Source organism: Procambarus clarkii, chromosome 35 (assembly GCF_040958095.1).
Source record: "Procambarus clarkii isolate CNS0578487 chromosome 35, FALCON_Pclarkii_2.0, whole genome shotgun sequence".
Classification (NCBI taxonomy): Eukaryota; Metazoa; Arthropoda; class Malacostraca; order Decapoda; family Cambaridae; genus Procambarus; species Procambarus clarkii.
In genome coordinates this window covers 32,854,067-32,871,619 of record NC_091184.1, presented here as the reverse complement: position 1 = coordinate 32,871,619, position 17,553 = coordinate 32,854,067, and the positions used below count along the sequence as shown (strand labels likewise).

The following is a 17,553-nucleotide window of genomic DNA, read 5'->3' as shown; positions in this document are numbered from 1 at the left end:
AATGATTTTTGACAAGAGTGATTGTAACCTATCCACCGCTGCCCACTGGATGGGGGGCGGTGTGCAGGACAAACATATAAATTGTGACACCAGCTCTCCACATATGTCAGTTGCTTAATTTAGAAACTGTACTTGTGGTCGATCTCGAACCCATTGTTGATGTGACGACTTATACTGAATTTTGTAACTAGCTCATCAAGATTGTAACTTGCTTAGCTAAATGAATTGTGGGGTTCAGTCCCTGAGCCCATTATGTGCCTCTATAACCCTTTCCACTACCGCCCACAAGATGGGTATGGGGTGCATAATAAATGAACTAAACTAACTAACTAACAAGCCGCCACTGTAGTGTTAGTAGCCCTCAGCTAAATTCGGGTAAAAAATGCTGGATCCGAATTAATAGTGATACATGGCATGCAGCAGCCTGTGCCTATCTACTAGCTTGCATTTTTCCATCGAGAGTGATCTTATGAGCACAACTTCCCTGCGGTGCGTGTGCACCTGTTCATGTATACTAATTACGAACGTATTTTTGAGGCTGGGGAAAATATGCCTGGAATTCCTGGGAGCAACGTTTTTCTACGGATGACTTGCTATTAGCTTAATAATAAACGCAAAACTGCAAAATATGCTAGATTTTAACAAAAATATAGCAAAATAAAAGTTTGTATAATGTTAAAATATATAATATATTCTTGTTTTATATGGCACTAATATATAAACAGGAAACATTTAGTATATATATTTTTGCTAAAAGCACTTGCGTAGGCCTTGGTGTGTGAGGGGGAGAGGGGGGCCAGGGAATGTTGGTAGAGGATGCGGCCTTTGTGTTGATTCCCAGCCTCTGCTTTATCTTTTGGACCATGATCTGTGTTTTTGGTCAGTGACACATGGTGGTTGTCCCCTCGCTGCGTGAAGAAACAGTCAGCGTCCCTCTGGGGGCTACAGTCAAGGGGATATTTGGTGTACTGGTAAGAGAGGAGAGAGATGTGAAGGTGGGGGCGACGCCAAGGTCTGCATTGAACATTACCGTCTTGGATAATTGAGCTCCACCGTGATTTATGGGATGTTGGGACCTCTCTGGAGACGGTCGTAGCCATGAACAAGGCTCCTCTTAAGTATTTAGAGGAATATGGCAGAAGGGAAGGGAGACTAACGCAGGGAATTTATCAGATGCTCTGTTGCCTGTTTGAACCTTGAGAGAGATTGCTTAAATGCTGGCGGGTATCTGTTGAACGTTGAACTAATTTTATAGCAAGTAGCCTCCGTTCAGTCAGACTAGTTAGGCGAAGCTAGAGAAAGAATTAAAAAGAAATTGAAGGACAAACTATGCTGAAAGTAATTATGACATTAAATATCTCAGTTCTTGAAGGTTTTCAGGTAAACTAAAATAACCATAGATATATAAGTCTCCCACGGCCTGATGCCTTCTTTTGATACTTAAAAGCAACTATATTATATACAGTCTGACTTAGTTTGAGCTCTTCCTTGTATGACCTAATTTTCCAGGAAGTTGAAAAAAGTAAATAATATAAAGTCCCAAGTCTGAATGACTATATTAGCTGGAGACAAATTTGAAACTGTTCAATTTGTTCTGATAAGAGATAGCTGGCCAGAACTGGCCATAAAAAATATTTGGTGCACTATGTCAGTTTTAGCCAAATCAAGTTGGTTCATATTCGATTTTGTAACCATTAAATAGGTCAGCTGCATATTATTATTACGCAACTGTATGTCATAGAATTCAAAGCAAGGTAAATTATGAGGAGAAAGTGCTAAGCCAGTATAACTATACTGTATATATAGATCATATCTACATGGAAGGGATATGAAGACAAGGAGCTGGGATAGGATGGAGGGAGGAAATGGTGCCCAACCACTTGGATCGTTGTGGGAACAAGCAAGGCTGTTACCTTACTGGCCAGTCCAAGTGGTTGGGCATCATAGAATTTAAGTATAATGCAAATTATTAATTTAACATGAAATTACCTGCACAGTATTTTGAACTGGAGCAGTCTTGTTACTGATGGCTTGGTGGGTAGGCATTCACATGGGTTTATTTCAGGGTTAGCATAGTACGTACCCACATACCCGCTCAGTTTTTTTTAGTTAATAAACCCAGGGCAGGTTTTAACAGTTTTGTTACTTTAATGTGGGCCAATTTAGTTTTCTATTTAAATTTATACTTGAATGTTTTGTGTATTGATTAAAGAGATTTAAAACCCAATCTGCCATAACTTTATGACACTGGGTGGAACAGCATCTGGTTTGGCTGTTGCTTTCAGTGGGCAGACTTCCTAATCTTGGCTTGTTTAGCCTAGATTAGGCTGAATCCTTCTCTCCTTGCCATCTTGACATAGTTGTTTGCTCTCCCTTAACCAAATGTATAATATATTATATTTTAATTAAACTTAGGATAACAGAGTACTGAGTACATAGTAATTCTATGTATGAGTTCTATGTTAGAACTCTTGTGTGTCCAAACTCTGTTAGTACCTTAGTGAGTGTATTCACCCAAGCACAACAAAATTAAAAGAAAAACATTATTGTTTATATTGATAATTGACTACCTTGGGATTGTTTGCACTAATTTGTCATCATAATGATTGCTACTGAAGAGAATTAGCATTTTCTTTTACTTGGTGCATGATATGTTTAGGGAGTTTTAAACAACCCAGGGTACTAATGCCAAGCTAAGAATTCTATATTACTGTATATAACATAATAAAACAAATTATGGGAGATTGCATAACAGGTTTAGTTAAGTTTGTTCATCCTTGGTCTCTTGGAGACAGTTTGTAGCGAGTTGACACTGAACACACAACTGAATGCCAAAAACATGACAGATTGACAGAACTTGAGGGGGATTAGTGCACATAAAGCTAGGTAGCTGAGAATTTTGTTTGAAATCATGAAGTTAATTGTTTCATTACATTGTCACATATACTGTAGCAGAATAAGTATTATTTTTTTTTTCTGAATTTTACATATTGTATACTGGTGTACTTAACATTCAGTAGTGCAGATTCCACATTCTTCCATGTTGAATATGGTGACCCCAGATGTTTGCCACTCGAGAGGTGAAATCTATGCACAGGTGATAAGTAAGCCCACTGTAGGGCAGATTGTATTCAGAGGTAAAAGAAAGTGATTCAACATAGTGAAATGCTTAATCCCCTGCATTTTTTCTCGTTATAAGCCCCTTGCTCTCTGTATATGTTCGATATGATAAAGCCCCATAAGTAAAACATTATTTACAAATAAAATCTAGCTAAACTTGGTGTTTCTGTTAGGTTGATGTATGAATGTTTAATAATACAGTGTCCTGTATTCAAAGAGCCCAGTGTTATGACTATTGACTAGTGAACATACCAGTTCAACTATTTTATTTAGTCCTGAAACATTTTCTATTCCCAAGCCTGTTCATAACTTCTCCCATTTTCGTTTGCTTGTACCATACTCTGATAATATGATGTCTCCGCAGGTATTGTAAATAAGGGTTATGGTGTTTTACCTTATTGGTCTGGGGTTGGGCGACCCCTGTGATGTGACAGTGCGGGGGTTGGAGGTCATCAAGAATTGTGAACGTGTCTATTTGGAGGCATACACATCAATCATCAATGGTGGAAAGGAGGCTTTGGTAAGATACAAGTTGTATTCAGATGCAATTTTCTAATTTTTATGTATCTTTGTGATTTCTTTAAAATATACATCTTGCATACATCTCCCAGCATTTTAAAAATATAATTTTCTTTAGACCTAAATGTATATAAGCTGATTAAAGGAGAGGCAATACAATCTAGTAATCCTACATTAAATTTCAGGAGAAATTTTATAATCGTGAGGTAATATTAGCTGATCGGGAGCAAGTTGAACAAGCATCAGATGACTTGTTCGTGGGTGCTGGGTCCAGCGATGTTGCACTACTAGTGGTGGGAGACCCTCTTGGTGCCACAACACACACGGATCTCAAACTGCGGGCACACCAACTGGGTATTCCAGTTGAGGTCAGGCTTATTTTTTGTATAAATTAAGTACTGTACAGTAGCTTCTTTCTAAATGCGTTAAATTACTGTATTCAAAATTCAGTTGTATCCAACATTGTACTGGTATTATTTAAGCCAGGATACAGTAATACTGTACTAATAACTTTGGTATAGTAGTAAAATACCTGTATATTAGAGTATTAAGTGCAGTATTTTGTACTTTAATTAATAATGTTCAGTAACATTTTTATGTAGATGTTTTAAGTATAATTTCTATACAGTACTTGTATCTTGAGGCTGTTGGTACATCACCATTTTGCATCTTAAATAAATCAAATTCCAATATAATCTTAATTTGTTTAAATGTTGTTGGACTGTAGGCAGTTTTGTTTTTGACAAAAGCACCAAACAATAATTGTTTAAAGCAAATAGTTTTGCAAATAAAATTATTATATTTGTGCCTCTCACCAGCTTGGTACTGTAATTTACATTTTGGCTGACAGATACTTGGAAATATAGTACACTTATACATTTGCATTTTTTGTGAAATATTTGATTGCTATTCATTTCTTATTATATAGTAAATTTGAAAAGATTATTAATGGTTAGTACCGTAAAAGCAGTCGGGTTTAGCGGAAGAGCTAATATCACCACATCCTTTCTACTGTACTTAGTTCTGCAAGAGTGGTTATGGCCAGTGCTGGGGGAAGTGTTGAAAAGTGTGCAAGAGCTGAAAGATGTACTGTGCATTGTTGCAGTACAGTTTAGTTCTTATTTTTATGGAGGCAAAATCAACTCTCATTCATTCTATATATGCCAAATAACATAAGTACCATAATTGCAGAATAAATTACAGAGTCCTGTATTGATATTAGAGTACTATTTCAAGTTAATTTTATTTCAAAACATTTTTCACTTAAATAATATAGTAACAGAGTATTAATTTTGCAAACTCTTTCTGTACCTCCTAACGGAACTAAATTGCTTCTCCAGAATCAGTTTTTCAGAGAGCATTTGCTTGAAATCTCTTGCTACCCAGCTGTTTATGATGCTGCTGCTCATGTTGACATGTTTACTTAAGTATAGACACTTGCAGTTCTCAGCATTTGTTGTTGTGAAGTCTGCTTTGCCTTATTTGTTTTATGTTTTGTCTTATTGGCTTCTTGAACAGGGCCGTCCTTGCCCAGAGAAGTGTGGCATTGCCAACTCCACGTTCAGCTTTTCACCTTCTCCTGTTATCAGCTGTGGTTCTGGCAGATTTCATGGCTTGTTTCCACCTTGCTGATGTGGTTCGGTCTTCTCATAAGAAGAAAGAACCATATCAGCAGAGTATAAATGCACTCTGCAATCAGAGTACTGTAGTACTTTGATTGGTATTGCAAATGATTACTCTGATTGCTTTGATTGCAACATAATACTACAGTACTCTGTTGCAGTAAGAGTTTGTTTTTTTGGCTGAGGTGTTGTCTTTGGCCATGTTGTTTGCCCCCTTGGCCTCTGCAGCTTTGTCCTAGTTGTTTATGCATATTCTTTGTAATAGTGTTAAACTCTTTCACAGCTTGTTTTGCTTATGGACTGTGATAGGCCTGGGTGTTCTCACTTGTCCTTTTCTGCTCCCTAGCAGAAAACATTCCTCCAACGTTTTACTGAGGAATATGTGAGTTGGGTTTTGGATTATGCTTGTGTGGCCTTCCTACCACACACCAAGGGTTTCAAGTGTATTCTGCTCAGTGCTGGAACCCCTATAGTTTGGATTTTGAAGGTACCACTGTATGTGCATGAAATCAAATTTTGTCATCTTGTATATTGGCTGATAATATTGCATTGCCATTAAAGTTTCTCATAAAACTTTGATAACATGATTCATTTCAAGCAGAAATTAATTGATAAATCTGCTTCTAGGCATGGGATTCAGCCAGTCCCATACGTTGATCATTGTGTCTAGTAGCCAATTGGCAAATAAGTAAGCCCCATTTAAACAGTATATCCTCCCCTCTTCCAAAAGAATTCAGTGCTCATCTGAACTATGATTGTTCAACTAGGGACTTATATTTAGAATATAAGAATATATTTAGAATATTTTATTGCATTGTTAGCAGCTGTGGCCGCCCTGTAGAAGCATTGTTGTAAGGGGAAACTGGTTCTTTTGATTTCTAGTTTTTGAAAATTGAATGGGGAAGTTATGTGGCAAATTTGATATGCTTTAACAAAGCTAACACTGTGCTGGGTACTGTATCTGATATATAGTTGGCTCTGTGCCATGTAGAGGAAAATACTACCCATATACTCTGTAAATATTAAAGGGGTATATTAGTAACCTTTGCATTTACAAATTTTGATGTTAGGCCTTTTTGTTAATGTGAAACGGTTATGATTTATAAATTCTGTTGGAAAATAAATAATGAATTTTTCTTTTCAGGTCCTGAGTAATGCTTCTATTATGAATGCAGTGGGTTGCTGTGGGCTGCAGCTATATCACTTCGGAGAAACTGTGTCTATTCCTTTTTGGCAAGATGGGTGGGAACCTGTCAGCTTCTGTGAGAAGATTAACAGAAATCTGCGGAAAAAACTCCACACACTCTGTTTATTAGGTTAGTGTTGGAATGATTTGTATTTATTTAAGGTTGGGTAAAGTTGCTGGTATCAGACACACCTGGACAAACATAACTCTTGTTGATTACTTAGGCTACTGTGGTCATCAGTCCATGCAGATTTTTGTTATTATTACCCGGTTCTTAAATGAGTGATGGAAATACTTTATGGTTAAAATACATTATATATATGACTGTAATTACTTACTGTGCAATGAAGTTATCATATACAGACTGTCCTAGGGATCAGGCTATTGTCAAATGGTGACTTTACCCTTTTGTAATTTTTTGTCCTTGGGGCCATACTTTTAGCATGAAAATGTATTATTCTGTGAGATGAAAGTTTTCTTTTTCCTTTCTTTGCATTTAATCTTTTCTGATTTATTGACAGTTTTGATGAAAGCCAATGTTGAGGGTTAATTAAAAATTTTCACTTAATATATTTTATAAATTGATGTTGGAAGAAAATTTTATAATATCAAAGGCACTACAGCATTCTTGTATCTTGAAAGTTGTTCCATATATTTGTTAAATTTTAAAATTTGACAGTTCAGTGTATATTGAATAACATTTAAAAGAATACTGTTCATATTATTGCAGATATTAAGGTAAAGGAGCAGAGTTTGGAGAACTTGCTGAGGGGAAGAAAGATCTTCGAACCACCACGGTATATGCGAGTCAATCAGGCTGCTCAGCAGCTCCTGAGTGTGATTCAGAGACACAGCCTGGGGTCTCCGGAGAGTAACAGGGTTCCTGGCGATGAAAATATGTGGCTCCTAACAGAAGACACTCAGTGTGTGGGCATTGTGAGAGTTGGGACACACTCACAGCACATAAAGAGAGGCACCCTAAAAGGTGAGAAGGTCTTTTTTTGGTGATGCCAAAGTTTAATTCAGTACAAAAGCTATTTATAATAGAAATGTGTATTTTGCTATGGTCTTTCTTTTATCATTTTCTTTAAAAACAATTTGTGGTCCGACATTCGTAGATTCTCATGTTTTACAAATGCTGGTGTGCCAGAATGCATCTGTATTTCAGATATATCATTCTAGATTGATGTGGATTTGTGTATATTCCTGATTTCTGGAAATCTGACCTTTCTGTGGCCATCTTTTTTTTTTAAGGTAACACTAAAATTTGAAATGAACCATAAAATTGAGTTTTAGATATAAGCAATGCCTTTTCTAAGGCACCAACTGATTCTCCTAATGTTGTGTTAAAAACTGATCAAATTTACATTAATGAAGTTATCTGTTGTACCCTAATATTTCCCCAAGATCTATAGGTGAATTTCACAAGAGGAAAATTCAAACTTCAACCTATCATTTGATGGATAACTACAAGAAGAACCTGTTTTAAATATGCTAAATAACTTTAGCAAGGCAAAAGCACATTTTCAATATGCTGACAGGTTGAAAGACACATTTTCAACTGTTTGTCTTGAAAATGTGATTGTAGCATATTAAAGGCGTTAGCAATCATAACTTAATTTTTCCCAAAGTTTATGGGCGAGTTTTTCTGAGCAAAATTTAAATTTTATCCTGTCACAACTACCAGGAGAACCAGTCTATGAAGATATTTCTCCCTCATTACCAGTATTTCTCAGGATCTAGCCCTTTTAAATTTTTTTTATTAATAGGCAGGACCATGACACTGAATGAACATGCCCCATTGACTTTCCCATGCCCAAAACTCTTTAACGCAAGGTTTTCTAGAAATACCTTGGGAACTACTACTAATAAATAATTAAGGAGATATGGTCTCCACCATTTTCAGAATTATGATGGTTAGAATTGTGCAAATGAATGGCCAGATGGTTAGAATTGTGTAAATGAATGGACAGATGGTTAGAATTGTGTAAATGAATGGCCAGATGGTTAGAATTGTGTAAATGAATGGCCAGATGGTTAGAATTGTGTAAATGAATGGCCAGATGGTTAGAATTGTGTAAATGAATGGCCAGATGGTTAGAATTGTGTAAATGAATGGCCATGTCTGGGAGAAAAAAAGAAAAAAAACTGAAGAACTCAGACTTCTTCTGAATGATAAAAAATACAAGAACAGTAACTTGATCCAGATACAAAATTTTGTTAGTCATTAATGGGAATTTAAAACTTGCCTTGTACAGCCTTCCTAATTTGTCTTTATGATTGATGTACCTGATGAGTACTTTATTCTATAAACCTAGAAGACTCAAAATTCCTACAAGACAATTTAGAAGCGCTTTTGAGATGTATGATGGATTGGCAGATGCAATTTAATATTGATAAGTGTAGGGTTATGAGCCTGGGTAATAATGATAGTTACAGTGTGCAGGCGATGAGTCACAATAACGTGGCTGAAGTAGTTTGACCAGACCACACACTAGAAGGTGAAGGGACGACGACATTCACAATCGACTTGAGAATGGTCCAGGACGGAGCGAAACGTCGTCGTCCCTTCACCTTCTAGTGTGTGGTCTGGTCAAACATAGTTACCGTGTATCAGCTAGACTGTTAAAATTGCCAAATCTGAACATGAGAAGGATCTATGAGCCACAATTCATAGAGACCTTAAGCTGAAAAATGAATTCATAGATGTTTGATAGAAGGCAGGTTGTATTCTGGAAATCATCTCTAGAAGCTTAGGAAATTCAGTAAGAGCCATAATCTGCCTTTGCAGGATGTTGATTCAGTAAATGGGGCTCCAAATATAGGTCTCAAAACTGGCTGTTAAATCCTTCAGGATGTTAAATTAGGTGGATACTGCATATGTAACTAACAATTTATTGAGATTCTTACACACACTATTTGATTGCAGAATTAGCAGAGTCCGACTTGGGTGAGCCGCTCCATTCTTTGATTGTGTGTGGAGAGTGTCACCCAATGGAAGAAGAAGCCTTAACCAAGTTGGCTGCATATTACAATGGATGCCAAACTGAACACCGTAATTCTACTGGAAAACGAGGCACTTTTCATATAGTTGGCCTTGGGCTTGGCCAGCCAGGTTAGTTTTGGAATCTCCAAATTATTACAAATTACTGAGAAGCCCCTGTCACCTTTTCCAAGTTTTTAATTTGTTATATGATTGATTGAAACATGAATTTAAGGTTTTGTGGATTGGAATGAATAACTGATGGTAGACTGCTGAAGAGAAAAGTTGGAAAGATGGATGGACATGGTGTGTGTGAGAAAGTGGGGATTGATAGTGAACAGCTCATGGATTATGGCAATTGACAAGGATGAGTGTAAGAATTGAACACATGTTTGAACTAAAATGATAACTGAGATGGAGCGCTGTACATAGGTCTATGGAGTGGTGATGAGATGCTGCAGATGCTATTGGGAGTTACTTGTTTATCCACGGAGATAAATATTGTGGACGATGTAATAAATAGATGCAATAATTTTTGTGTACATCTATAATGTTTTCTCACTCTTGTTGCCCATATTTATTCAGGCTCATGCCTCTCCACTCTATGAAAGTGGGAAATGTGGTAATGATAATATATGTTGTATGTACAGTATATGTAAGAATTATTGCCAAATCAATGTTAATAGTGGTGTGAACATAGCAGGTAACACTAATACCAATCTTCAGTAGGCAAGCAAACTTAGCACATGTGGCTTAATGTAACGTCTTTCAATATTTGTACACCTTCAAAAGTATCCCTTTCTTCAGGTGACGTGACAGTGAAAGGCCTCGACATCATTAGGCAGTCATCACGAGTATATCTGGAAGGGTACACCTCCATCATGGCAGGCGGTGTCGAGGCTATGGAAGCCTTGTTTTGCAGAAAGATTATTGTTGCAGATAGAGAAATGGTCGAACAAAACTCAGAAGAGATCCTACAGAGTACTCAAGATGGAGATGTTGCCTTCTTGGTCATTGGGGATCCATTTAGTGCAACTACTCACACAGATCTTGTGGTTCGTGCTTTAGATAAAAATATTCCCATAAATATTGTTCACAATGCATCAATTTTGAATGCTGCTGGTTGTTGTGGACTCCAGCTTTATTCATTTGGAGAGACCGTATCCATACCATTTTGGCAAAATGGGTGGCAGCCAGACAGTTACTATGACAAAATTTGCAGTAATTTGGAAAATGGTTGGCACACACTGTGTCTGTTAGACATTAAGGTGAAAGAACAGAGTACAGAAAACATGGTCAAGGGTCGTAAGATATACGAACCTCCGAGATTTATGACGGTATCACAGGCTGCTACACAGATTCTTAATGTCATAAACAACAGGGCATCAGAAGGGAAGGCAACCCCTTTAATTCCAGATCAGCTAGTAATAGGAATGGCAAGGATAGGCACTAGTACACAGCAGTTAAAAGCGTGTACATTAGAGGAGATGGCTGAAGTTAACCTCGGTAATCCATTACATACACTTGTGATAGTTGGAGAAACACATCCAATGGAAGATGAATATGTTGATATGTACCGATCCTAGGGACAAGCATTTTTTGTTAATGATACGGGATCATTAATTAAGATATGTGTGCTGAATGACGTACATGGTTCTGCTACTTGACTTTGAACCCAAAATTATAAAAGTCCTTCCTTTCTAGAGAATTGTTATACTGAACGCCTTATCTTTCAAGAGTACAGTAAAAGTATTTACTAATGTACTAGTTGTGCTATATGTCCTTGAATGGCAGTATATTACATTTTCTGTGCCATTTAGATGTTCTATTGTGCACTGTCATCATTATTACGTTACATTACATTAGTTTTGATATGGTCTTGTACTGATTTTGAGGAATTAATTATGCCAGTTATGTTTATCAATGTTGTGTCTGTTTTTCTCTCCCTCCTACTCCCTTTTTATATCTATGAAAATGTTTACATCAGGATGAGCATATATTTCACAAACATTTTCTAGTTTTTGGTAAGGAACGTTTGAGTAAATGGTTTGCTGGATGTGGTTAAAATGTTTATTTGTGTTCAAAATGATGTCTTTCACTTGTTGTATTCCTAATGTGCCAAACTACATTACAGGTATAACATGATACTTTAACAAACTGCAAGTTGCTTATTAACTCCCAATGGAAGGAAAAGGGTATTTACTATTGCTTGGGCTGTGTGAGTGAGTGAGAGTTACTCTGCATTTCAGTGAGCATCTTCCTTATTTTGTTTATAATTTAAAACTTTCACAGTGTTCAAATACTTCAGAAAGACCCAAATATATTCTGTATAGAATCTTAGATAGTGTAAAGATATTTTAGAATATTATTGAATCATGTGACAAGATTACTGACCAGTCTCTAGACAGCACCAAAATATAGGACTTCATTTGAAAGTTTTTTTTTGTCTGGTTATGGGCCTACTCTAGGCAGATGTTGAGTTGAGAAAATTTGTCACTTAGTAAAATATCATAAGTCATCTCTTGATTTTGGTGTTTGTATACATGAACCCTTTTAATATAATGACTGTTTATGAATGTTGGATATCTTTTTAACACTTTCGCGCTCTCGGCGCTCAAAAAAAAACAATACCCCAGATGCTTTCGGCACTTCGCGCGCCTACGCGGTAAGACCGAAAAAGTGTACACTCTTTTGACTGTCCTGACAATAATTGAAAGCGCACGTATTTAAATTTGGTATCACTGTGTTCGCAATGAAATTGTCTATAAGAGCATACCTATAAAATGCCGCCCAAGCATAAGGAGTATCAACACCAAATAAAAAACTATGCAGATCACTCGCCGAGAGCGCCAAACAGCAACAAAATGTTTCCACTCTCTTAATGGTTGCGAAGCCAACAGTTGTCCTACATCGCTAATTTTGGTATCATTGGAATCGCAATAAAATTCTCTACACGGACATATGCATATGAATGTTTAATATAGGTAATTGCCCACCCGCAAGAGTGTGTGAAGTGGAGAGTAGTTAGCCGCGAGCGCACTGGCGAAAACACAGGGGGGAAATCATGCTTGGAAAGTTTATACGTTTCCTGACCCTACTTTTCTATGTACGTATTTTTTTTTTATACCAATGTGTTCGCAATAAAATTTTCTATAAGATGAACTGTATAACATTTGTACAAAGCATGTGTAAGAGAAGCGCCAAATATAGAACCACATCGCTCAGTATGCGTTCGCGGCAGAAACGAACGCATTGTTTTTGTTCGTTTGATGTTTGTCATGTTTATACTTGTTGAAACATTTTATAATTTGTATGACAGTGATCGCAGTAAAATTCCCTACACAGACATATACATAACACATACAAATATTTCCCACGTGTTGGATATATCAACGGCTAAAGGGAACCCACTGCCACACGCTCGCCACACCCCCAAACATACTTTGTGTATTTTTTTTTTTACTCAGAGAAGTTTATGTGATATAATATGCATTCTGGTACCAAAAAATTCGCAAATAAATTCTCTACAAAACAAAAGTATCCCCATCCATTTCGGTTAAAAAATGGAATTTATAGAAATATTTTTTCGATTGACGAGAAAAGTAGGCAGTTATGCGGAATCGTAAGAAAAACCAGTGACGAGTTATCTCTAATCGAAAGCGCGAAAGTGTTAATGACCTGTGCAATGGATGCTCAAGTTTTTTTTCACTTTATTCCTGGTAACAATTTAGATTGGATTTATATCATTTAGGCATTAAAGTACTTATTTATTGATAAATGTTTAGGAAATCATCAGAAATTTGTCTTAGAGAGCTGGACTATCACAGTACAGTAATTTAAAAGAGCTTGAATAGAATTGTATATATTTCATGATAAGAGTAGAAAAGCTGGACAATGGCTGCTGTACCTTTTTACTACTGGTACAAAATCCGCTAGAAAAAATTAAATACACTTGGTTATTTGCTTGGCAGTCAAGGTGAGAGCCCAGCATAGTCTTACCAGTGTCTTCAGAGATATGGCAGGAGAGAGTTGTGTTCTTTTCAATAAAATTAAAGCCACGTCTTCTTATTCTACATAATTTTAAATTGATAGAATTTTATTTAAAATTAATTAAAGAGTAGTAAGAAATAACTGGAAAATTATTTTCATTAATTGAAAATTATAAATTTATGATATAATTATAAATTAACTTATAAATTCAATATTAACCCCATTTGGAAAATACAAATGTGATAATTGGCCATTGTAAATCTACCTTCGGCAGATATTTGGCATAAACATTAGATTTAATTATTGTAGTTTGTACAATTCGGTAATTGGTTTTAAACTGGGAAAAATACCATTCTTGTTTAAAGTGGCCTGTCCTCAGACTTCCCAGCATTTTAAACCATTGCACTAAAGTGCCCTGAACCCATCCCGAGAACCCACGAACTGAAAATATGGGACATCATTAATTTTGCAAGCCACTACCATTTTTTGTATACTGTATCAGCTTTTGGAACTTCGGTAAAGTATAAGTCAAAATGTAATGTGCTATTAGGACAAGTTGTGTAAACATGTTTTTATGTTTAGCTGCATTGAAAGGGTTAAAGGTCTGTGATAATTGTAAAGACTTAAAAGTTTTAATGCAAAGAAGAAATGAAGGTGGCTTGTATTCTTTTATTTTTATTAAACAATACATCAACTCTGGTTATAATAAATGTAGTTTCAATATTTCACACAAACAAATGCTGTGTGTGGAGAGTAGCCAAGACGCATCTGTTGCTGTTGCTTGGATGAGTGCTGAGAATAACATCTTGTTTCCTTGCAGCTTAACAAATTCGTTTTGGAATTTGCATTCTTGTTACAGTACTGCATTGTTAATAATTACTTATTCAAAATATTCTAATCTGCACATTCAAAGTCTAGTTTTCTTACCTAGATTCAAATTATTTAAAAATTACAACTTGTACAATGATGCAGAGTAATATATCAGTGTAAAAACATCATATTTTGGTTATTTTATTTTTTAAACTGCCATAAATTTATATAACTAAGACCAATAGGCAGGTTGTCTTACTGGTTATGACAATGTAAGTGATGAAACCTGCTTAGTGCAGTACTTTTTATCTTAAGTTATTGTGAAACTTACCTGATGGCCTTTTGTATGAATTTTATCATCAGACTTTAATCCATAAGTACAGTAATTAAATGCTTTTTGTAAGGTGGAAATGTCAAAATAGTCATCATACTGTACTTTATTTCTCTGTACCTTTTTTTTTATAATGCACTGTATTTGTGAAAGTTAAAGGTAAATTTATGATTGTTAGAATTATTTTATTGGTTTCCTGGGATGAGGTTTATTGAAATCTGTTCTTATCATTTTATACTTATTGAAACTAAACATTTATTATGAATTCTGGCACTTTTATTGAGTGAAAGTGTCTTGGGATGCTTTATTTTGATGAGATAGATGTTCAAGTGCAATAAATTGTTAGCATTAGCCTACAAGTGTGGTACAGGTAATTGTCATCTTACGTTTTTACTAGCGGTGCTGTTTTGTACCTTTTTATTAAATTTCCCTGAACTGTACAGTAGTTTTAAATTGTCATTATTCCGTCCTTGTCTCTGTTGCCGGTTATCAGTAACCTTATGCTGCATGTACATTCAAGACACGTTTGGTTTTTTTAAGCTTTGAGCTCATTGTATAATTATTAATAATGAATAGAGCTTTAGGGATACTGTAACTTTGCATGTAGTGTAATAATTCATATTCCAAAATATGAATTATGCTGTTGATATTTGTTTTGGTGTTATATTTTTTATACAGATGCTTTTAAAAAGTAAACCTGTTAATCGTATATTCTTAAGTCTAATTTTGACCTTTGTTATGAACTTCAGGAAATATTCGAATGACAAATATTGAATGTTTCTTTTTAAGATATTTCTCAAATTGAGAATGAAGACTGGTTTGTAAATTTTTTATAGCTGTTTTGGAATAATATATATAATTTACAGATTATTTGTCTCATTCATCCTGTAAGCCACATTAGACGTATGCAGTTGGTGTTTTAAGAATCCATTACTTTATTGTCCACTATTTAACTTCTAAGAGCTCTCCATTATTAAGAATTACACGTTGCTTGGATATTGCTGCTTAAGCATGGGAAGAAGTTTTAAAGAGAGCTTTGTGAAATGGTATAGTGATTAATTTTGCATGTACGGTATTCAATATAGTCTTGAAGAATAAATTTTTAGCTGAATTGCATAGAACAGGTGCAGCAAGCTAAATAAAAATTAAGAACTGTAAAGTAAACTTAATTCATTAAAAAACGATGTAAGTAAATTAGAATGAGCTAAATTTAAATTTTGTTGTACTATATTAAGTAAATGAGTTTACCTCCTGAACTTAAAACAATGTAATCTTGAAATAACGTAGCATTGTAATTTTAAGGTTTGTAGTCTAACGTATAGCTATGAAATCACATGCCAACACAGTTCAAGGTTGATAACTGTGCTCTGCCCTATAAGGTTAAAATGAAATGAAGTGAAACTGACAGACAAAACTCAGCCTTGGTTGGTTAAAGTATGATTACTAGCTGGTTTTCATACTGGGGGTGTCCATATGGAAGATCAACTTGTGGAGGGTGCCTTCTGTGACATTATGTAGGATTTTAGGATGGGTAAGGCGCCCTGGGAACACCAGAACATCACCCACCTCGGGCTTCAAACTGCACTTCTGTTTTGGGAACTCCATCTCACCACCCTATGGATAAAAAAAAGGTCTTCCATGTAGCAAGAAAATATATAAAGAGCAGGAGAACAATACTGTACATTTGTAAAAAAATTCTATTCAATGTATGTTGTCAGTTATAAACTCAGTCATGATATACTTTTTATATTTTCATAATGATAGGGCAAGGAAGAGGGAGGACAAGAGCAACAAATCATAAGAGAATGGAAAAGAGGAAGTTGAAAACCAGGGGCACACTGACATTATTGTCAAGTGTTGGCAATATCTAATATAAATTATTCTTAGTAGCATGTATAACACCATAAATATCCTTGAAAATATTTTGATTGCATTGCAATGATGCTATAATGAACCTCTTTACAGTCTGCTCACTAATATAAGAGCAGCTTTGAAATCGCATATATTTATTTGTCAGAGAAGGCTGAGATCATTGTTTGGACTTACTATAGAGCTGGCATAACAATACCTGGTAGAGATGTGAGGGTGTTAGGTAGATATGGAAGGTGACTGCCGCGGCATCGTGATGCTGGGGCAAGCCAGCAACTTCACCTGGCTGGAACCTAGCCACAAGAGAAAGAACCATCTCCTCCTGCAACACAACAGGCAACAGAGAGCAAAGAATTTATTACTACTATAATTCTGTTGGGGGGACAGGTATTCTTGGGTGTATACAGTTACACTAATGTTTATGTTTTTTCTAATATCGTGCACCAATATACAGTACCTGCATTTCTGTACCTACATATTTATATATACTTTATATCACAATCTCTATAACGGCTATCATGTAACTTCATGCCAGCTATGGGTTTCAGATTTTCATAAAATATCTTAAGACATGAACTTGAGCAGTAGCAACTTTCCAAGTGGCATTATGTACAGTATCTTACTTGGAGACTAGATGGGAAAGAGAGTATATGTTGGTTCTTGAAGGTGCCAGCAAAAAGCCACTCCATCAAGTGGTCCAACCCGAGCTGTGAGGTCCACTGATCCACCGTTGGGACAGCCTCGGTTCCAGTTTCCTTTCTCGGATCCTGCTCAAGGAAGGAATTGAGAGAAGGATGGTTACTCTTCAAATGTCTTAATGGAACACTGAAATTTGGGCAGATGGTTTCACATTTTGGAAAGTTTATCTTTAAATTTTCATATTAGAAAGGAAAATATATAACTTTATACTGTAAAATGCCTCTTAAAATAAAAATGAGTTATTTTTTATTTTTTTTTATATATATACAAGAGTTCTTACATTCTTGTACAGCCACTAGTATGGATAGCGTTTCAGGCTATGAGTTAAATAATTATTAAAAAAAACGAAATGCATGGAAAAGTGCGAGAAGAAAAGCAAGTAATGGAAGAGGACGGGGGTCACACCTGAGTGCGTGCAGGGGAC

The 17,553-nt window shown here is 35.8% G+C and overlaps 2 protein-coding genes across 3 annotated transcripts in view; one reads left to right on the top strand and one right to left on the bottom strand.

The window, feature by feature from the left end:
- The first annotated feature begins 788 nt into the window (after positions 1-788).
- On the top strand, positions 789-15,428 carry Dph5 (diphthine methyl ester synthase). 2 transcript variants are annotated; one of them, XM_045758869.2, is made up of 7 exons: positions 789-971; positions 3,485-3,640; positions 3,825-4,007; positions 6,406-6,577; positions 7,178-7,432; positions 9,377-9,562; positions 10,238-15,428. In XM_045758869.2, exons 2-7 carry the CDS (start codon positions 3,503-3,505, stop codon positions 11,014-11,016), a joined length of 1,713 nt encoding a protein of 570 aa, XP_045614825.1. In that variant the 5' UTR covers positions 789-971; positions 3,485-3,502; the 3' UTR covers positions 11,017-15,428. The 2 variants fall into 2 exon arrangements, with proteins under 2 accessions (XP_045614825.1, XP_045614827.1); XM_045758871.2 differs by lacking the exon at positions 789-971 and adding an exon at positions 979-1,754.
- The window catches only part of LOC123768393 (procollagen-lysine,2-oxoglutarate 5-dioxygenase 1), a 19,106-nt gene continuing 15,627 nt past the window's right edge, over positions 14,075-17,553 (bottom strand). The window contains 4 exon segments of the mRNA XM_045758868.2: positions 14,075-16,175; positions 16,630-16,752; positions 17,054-17,197; positions 17,535-17,553. The exon segment at positions 17,535-17,553 is cut by the window's right edge and continues 86 nt beyond it. Coding sequence (XP_045614824.2) covers positions 16,005-16,175; positions 16,630-16,752; positions 17,054-17,197; positions 17,535-17,553 — 457 coding nt within the window. The 3' untranslated portion in view covers positions 14,075-16,004.